Raw genomic sequence first — 7,500 nt, forward strand, 5'->3', positions numbered from 1 at the left:
TTCGCGCTAACAGTCCGTTATTGTCGTAATTGAACAAATATTTTGAGGCAGAGTATTACGAGTGATTTTTAGAGCATGTATCCGTACATATCATTTTACATTAAATTGGACTTGGATATATTGGGTCTTACAAAATTCTCCAAATTTAAATGGCAGTCATTCTGGAACCGGACGTGATAATGATCTGTGACATCTCGCAATATAACTAGGCTAAATTAGTTGGCAAGGATTTGACATTACGGATCGTCATAACGGCTCGTCCGCAGCGTGAAATACATTCACGCAACGTTTCACATAAAACGTAAAGCGAAGCAAATTTATTGAGTCATATTTTTTTTCTTTTCATCTCACTTTACTATCTACTTAAAAAGCAAAGATAAAACATAATAATGGATATTCAGTACGGAGTGAAAAGAAAAAAGAAACAGTCGCAGTATAGCGAAGGAGGTTCTCGCAAGTAGTACAATCCGCCATGTGCCAGGCGTACCAGCTAGTACACGTCGCGGCGAGTATTCCCTTAGGGACAGCTATTCACCACACTCTGGTACCTTTATTGTGTAAAGCAATGAAAGAAACATATAATTATGACGCCGTGATGCGAAATAAATAGACGATTTACGTTTAAATAGAACGTTTTAATCAACTGCAATTATAGAGATGTTTAATGATACATGAATATTAAAAACCGATATCCAATGCGAAAGATCAAGTGGCAACAAAATAAATTTTAGAAATATTCTCGAAATTATCCAGCAGCTATATTAAAACCACGGTATTTTTGTAGAGAATAACAGATGAGTAAATTTATTGTTATATTGAATCAATAAGTCTCTTTTAATTATAATTTATATTTAATGATGAAAAAGATGATAATTTTAATCACACACATCAGAAAGACAATATGAATATAACGAATAGAACGACATATTATAAAAACAGATGATGCTCTTGTTAATTAAGAGGTATGGTAAAATATTTTTACGTCTTACTTTTCGAATTCTTTTTTTATGCAAATTACGAAATTCTTTTATTAACAATGCATTACGGATAACCTAGCGGAAAATGTGAAGCCTGCAACGCGGATTATTCGCGTGTATCGCGGTCGCCATCGGTTTTTGATATCCTGGCACCGACATCACTCGGCGAAATCGTTACCAAAAGCTCGTCGTAACACGGGCTCCCTGTTTCCCTTGTCAAGCTTGATATCGTATCGACCTGAGAGGTCACCGCAAAAAGAAATCGAAACGGATATTTCTGGTAGTTCCGTCATATTTTTACAGGACGTGACACGAAAGTCTCTAATTTATTTTTATTCGACAAATTAATACAACGCGATGCGACCCAACCAGCACAAATAGGCCGTATTATAATAACAGCTGTTATTTAACGGAAACCAGAATTTTTTTGGAGACTAAAAATATCATAAATTTCATTAAAAAGATATAAATTTAATTCCCGCAAAAACAATCCGCATTACGATTACTTGATTCAACGTGTGCAATAATGCGTGTGTTATATCATAACAAGTCAATTAAAATCGCGATGGAACCTCGATAAATGGCAGTTATAAAGGACAATCATATGTAAAATGTCGAGATTATACATATATCGGCTATATCGATTGTTTATCGGTGGCGATTTTAGACACGGGGATAATGCAGAACAGATTGCGGTGTCATGCGGTGTACCATGGCAAAGGCGTTACCGGCCATGGCAATCCTGCAACACCGGAAACTCGTGGGTTTCGAGCCACTTCCACCGAAACTCGTTTATACGACCCTGCCGTGTGGTATGTAGGGCCATCGCTGTGGTTTCCACGCCGGGGTGGAACGAGAGTGTACGATACAAGAGAGCGATTCACCCTCCATCTTAAGCCACTAAGATAGTCCCGAGGATTGTCCCTGTGCGCACAGATTACTCAATAAAAGTGATTTCACGCAATTTGCCCGCAGAGAATCTTGATAAGACTATATATAAATATCGTATCTTCGTATTATCACCGTAGAGATTACTTCCTTTTTTTTATATCAAAGTTTCCCTTTTTATTTGATCGATAAAAAAATTGGCTATATATCTACTTATTTTTGGGATGGATTTTAATATCAATTGTTATAAATTGTAGTTGATCTGCGGACGTGTTGAGTGTGCGGTACCACCATTAAAAGATAGCTTTATTTTCACGGCAATAAATTTCTTTGGTTAGTCAACGCGGTGAGTGCTCCATTTGGCTACCGGGAATTCTTGTTCCGGATTTGCTCTCGAGCTTTTGAGGGATTACACATGGGCGCATCGGCTTGTATAAAATTCAAGATAATGGTACCGCGATGTTCAAATCATAGTCGGGCGCGAATTAATCTCGTCGCGCTAATAGAATTCCTAACGAAGATCTTATACCGCGATGGAACGGAAATCGATCGAGAGAGATAAAGGTTTTATCTTATTAAAATCTTCTAGATATGTGAAAAATGCTATCTTTTCGAAATTATAAAAATCATTAAATTATTTAATATTAATTATTAAATATCATTACTTTGAAGAAATAAATTTCTTGCGATATCAGAGCACAGAAATAGTCCCGACAATTCCTCTGTAATCGATATGTTTGCGTCAATAGTCGTTAGATAAAATTGACAGCAAAAATATGGCATTGCGAATAAAAAAAAAAAAAAAAAAAAAAAAAAAAGAGGAAGCGGAAGCGGAAGCAAACATCTGTATTGTGCATTTTGTCGATATACGATAGCTGTAATAGAATTAAATAAAAGAGAACGTGCAAACGGAAAATAGCGCAACGCGCGATATATTTATATCCGTGAATATATGAAATATTTAAACTCGGTTTAGAAGTTCCTCGACCGAGTTGGAGGCGATGTCGAGCGGCTGACATCGCGACACGACTGACCACTTCCAGTCACCTCCGTCGCGCGACGATCTCTGGAAAACTCGGCCAGCAGATATTTCAATCTCTATTTCCGCCGCCGTCGTCGTGCAAATTAATTCGAAAAATCCGTACGGTTTGTCACCCAGGACGAGCGACGCGCGTATGTATGTATATCCCGTTGCCGTTGGCGTAATATCAATTTATGATATACGTACGCACGCGCTAACATCGTCTAATTGTGGACGCCACCCACTCTATCTCGTCGACCAATATACGTCGCGTGGGCGACCTCGCACCTGCCGTCGTTTCGCGCGCACATACATACGCATACATACAAAGTGTCAAAGTCGTAAAGGAACCGTCAACACATGGCTGTCAGCGAGCGCGATTCTTCAATGAATTGTCCGAAAATACAAGCGTTATCTCTCGCGTTCAACAAAGTACGTACGCAACGAGAACGGAACTCGCCGCGGGTTGTATACATCATTTAATATCCGCTCATTACATACGTTCGTAACGAGGAAGCGGCCAAATGCCAAATGTACGAACCCGTGGGTGGACAACCTGCTGTAAAAACACGTTCGCAAATGGACGAATGCTGTTTGAAGTCCAAAGAATATTTAAAACGAGAGAACGCCATTTTTAAACATATTAAACATAACGTGACACAAAGTACATTATTATAATATCGTAAATTACAATAGCGTAAATACGTCATCGCGAAAATATAGATTGTCAGACATTGTCTAGAAAAGTACGAATAATAATCATAGAGCGCGTTAAAATATATTATGTTCGCAATTTTCTTTTTTTCCTTTTTTCGTTACGATGTCGGATTCTGAAATATAACTGCGAAGTATATTACGCAAAATCCATTATTAAATTCTTTTAATGAGCGAAACCAACGATATATATAGCCGAATTCGAATCACCGCGAATCAATCGTGATGAATCGTGGCGAATGATATAATCCTTCACGTTAATGCCGCTAATCGACATTCGAACGATCCATGTGATATTTAATTGCTAAAATGAAAAGTGAAGCGGCACAATTCTACATATAACCATAAATAAAATTGCTAGCATTTTATGTGATGTATATCATATAACGTGTCCGGATTTACGTACAATTAAACACGCCCGACTTCTCAATCCTTATTTCGAAACTTTAAATTAGATCCAAAGCGTTGTGACATTTCGCACGTAATATCGACGCCTTCTATTTGTAGATCAATAATCGGATACGTAGTAGTAATCCAATACATGTGTCTCTCGCGAGAACAATTCGTCGTGCAGTTCTAGCTTAAGGACCAAATCTACTCTAGCAGTATTAAAAATTGATGATTTTTAGAACTCTTTTTTTGAAGAATTTTAAAAATCGATTTATTGGCGCTTTACATATGTTTTTATCGATATTTAAATAGTATTTTCAAATCTTGGATATTTACCTTTTTTTATTCAATGCGAGCCTCTGTGCGTAGTGTTATAAAAAATGCATGGTTCGACGGTGTGACATGCCGCTTCTCCTGTGCAATTGTCGGAAATGAAAAAACTCGGTCTAGTTTTATTACGTGGAACGTAGAATACTGAACCTAATTTCATTAGAAAAAGGTTGAAAATAACAGTAATATCATTTTAAAATTAGATATTTCAATTTTGCTGAAATATTTTTTATTTCTTGAAGCTTAGAAAAATATTAAATATTAATTTTTTTAAATTCTGATTAGATTCAGACAATATCCACCTCAAAAATATTTCTACAGAATAAAACCAGGTCGAGTTTTTTTTATTTCAGACAATTTCGCGAGGAGCAATATGTCACACCATCATTTTTCAACACGCTATGCGCAGAGGTTCGTATTAAACAAAAAAAAAAAGCTAAATATCTAAGACTTAAAAATACTGACGTACTGTTTAAACATAAAAACAATATTAACGATAAAACAAAACGATAAAAACAATATGTAAAACGCCAAAAAGATTAATTTTTAATATTCTCAAAAAAAAATCCTAAAAAATCATCATTTTTTTCAGTCTACTGCTAGAGTAGAATGGGCTAGGTATTAAGAAAACATTCGCGATTTTACCATACCGATACAAAGCGATCCTTCATGATTACTATTTTCCTTGTTCGATCTTAGGCGTGCAAGGTTCGCGGGTCAGGAACAAAGAAAAGCGCGCTGCACAAGAAAGACCTAATCGCAAATACGCGGACTTGCCCTGTTTCCCTTTCGGCTAGAGAATCGCGGGAACATGACGGGAGAAAAGGGTACAAAAGTACGTGCGTGGCGCACGAATTCTCATCTCGGTATGTATGAATGCACGCGCGCGCGCGCAAAGAATCCTTATGTTCGTTCTCTTCCTAAAAGGAACTTTAATCAAAACTGGAAAATAGAAAAAAAAACCTACTTTTCATTCCCCGCTGCTGCCGCGCTGCTGCTGCAGCAACCATTCCATTCCGCCCATGACGGGCGGACGATAATACGGCATCTGACCTTCCGTGCAAGATATCTTGCACGAAACGTGTATACAACAATGCCGCATTGTCTAAGCCACTTTATTGTGCCTGACGACGTACAAATATCATGCTCGAATCTCTCGGACTCGCTCGGATTCGCGGGATGATTTGCGACGACTAACGTACGAGATAATCTCCACGCGGTGGAGATTCCTTAATTAAGATTAAAACGAAATTAGCGAGAAATGAGAATGAATTCTTCGCGATTTTAAGACTGCTCGCGCGCGAAAATTAAGCGACAGATTATTATTCCTCGAGTAAATTCAAATAGATTTCGCACTTTAGATTTTAAATTTTATAATTCCTAATTCTCAACCACTAACATATTTAATGTTGAAAGTTAAATACCTCCGATATAAATGATGATTAATCATCTCTCGCAACATTCTTGGCAAAATGTCAGAGAGATGGTTCACTCACAAATATTACAGATGCTCGCATTGCATATGAAGATAAATTATCATTTATGACGTGTTAGGATAATATTCAATAATAACGAGAATGCAAATCAAATAATTTCGTTAAGCTGGTTGAAACTTTATATCGCCATCTCATCGTTGATGGGAATGTATATTCTTACAGTGTGTATCGTGCACTGTGTATACAACGATCGTGAAACAGCTTGAGACAGGAAGTACAGGTTTACACATTACCGACATGCAGTGAGACATAGCACATAAGCCTACTCTATTTGCTTGATTAAAGCGCTGAGTTTTCATGCATTCGAATTAATTATATCCTCGATGATCGCGTTTACAAATATATATATTTCAAAAATCAATGTTGTCAATTAAATGATGATATTTATAGCTCCGCAATGCGATAATCTCTCGACAAATTTCATGTACATTTATCATTTATTGTAACTCCTTTTTTATCCATCGCTAAGCAATCGACGATCGAAGGCAATTTAAAAGGAAAGTTGATTCAAGAATGGAAATTAATCGTAATTTGATTTAGCAGAAATACCGTTAATTTGTTATTAATTACTATCAATTACTCAATTGTTGCTGTCTTGAAGCTCGACATTATGTAAGAGTATTGATTTTACAAAGTTGCATCGTCAATAATGACAAACCTATTGATTTGATACACGTCGGAACAAGATCTCAATCTTTTTCGATATTCACAGAGATAAACTCGATTTATAATGAGTATTATATGTCAAAAAACACTTACCAATTCTCTAATACACCAACGTTCGAAAAGTTTGGAGGAAAACTCGCGGCCGCCATCGATGGTCGCGACTAATGCCCGTTAATTCCGTCACTTTCGGATCCCCTTCACAGTCCTAGCACGTCACTGAAATAGATAAAAGATGGGCGATTAAAACAAATTTAAAAAAAAAGCGTCAAAGTGATTGACACGTCGTTGAATTTAATTTCCACGAAAAAAAAAATTATAAATTTTCAAGATGATTAGCAATATTTTGGCACAGCCAAAGAAAATACAAATATATAATAATACAAAATATAGTAATATAATAATACAAATATAATAATACAAATATAAGAATAATAAAAATAATATACAGAATAAAAATATCATTTTATCCGTCTCTCTCGCACGTTGATACTTATATCGACATTTTAATGCGCGTCATTTAACTGCAAAGTGTTTCGGTATTTGGTATTAATGACCGAAAAGATAATGACTTTTTCACATTTATCGATCTATGTTTTTCAATATATATGCATGATCGCTATGATTAAATTGTCGAGCGATTTTAAATTTAAAGCTATCGGGCGCGATTTCGCCCGTAATTGTGATCCGCGAGAAACGCTGCTCTCCAAAGATATGGAGATCCGAAGTGTGACGATGGCACCGGCCATCTCTCTTAAAAGCACCGCCACCTCTCTTCACGCCCATCTTTCGTATCCGTTATACCGTCGTATAAACGTGTTTGCGAGATGAAACACACACACACACACACCCATACGAATACACAACCCCGCACGCACATCTCACACCCCCTTTCTCACATTACTATCTTTCCGCTTTTCGAGCTCCGGTATCGGTAATGAACGATCTATTGTGCCGGTGGATGCTCTTTCAAGCAGCAAGACGAAGAAGGAAACAGAGAGAGAAGGATGCATAGTCGGCT

At 36.9% G+C, this 7,500-nt stretch overlaps 1 protein-coding gene across 2 annotated transcripts in view; it reads right to left on the reverse strand.

Moving 5' to 3' along the window:
- Positions 1-7,500, reverse strand: part of LOC115237909 (RNA-binding protein Musashi homolog 2) — a 107,385-nt gene that overhangs the window by 60,335 nt on the left and 39,550 nt on the right. For both annotated transcript variants that reach the window (XM_029811281.1, XM_029811280.1), the window contains one exon: positions 6,576-6,698. In XM_029811281.1, coding sequence (XP_029667141.1) covers positions 6,576-6,631 — 56 coding nt within the window. In that variant the 5' untranslated portion in view covers positions 6,632-6,698. The remainder of the gene's footprint in view (positions 1-6,575; positions 6,699-7,500) is intronic.

This window comes from Formica exsecta, unplaced genomic scaffold, assembly GCF_003651465.1.
Source record: "Formica exsecta isolate Colony F162 unplaced genomic scaffold, ASM365146v1 scaffold314, whole genome shotgun sequence".
NCBI classification, from domain to species: Eukaryota; Metazoa; Arthropoda; class Insecta; order Hymenoptera; family Formicidae; genus Formica; species Formica exsecta.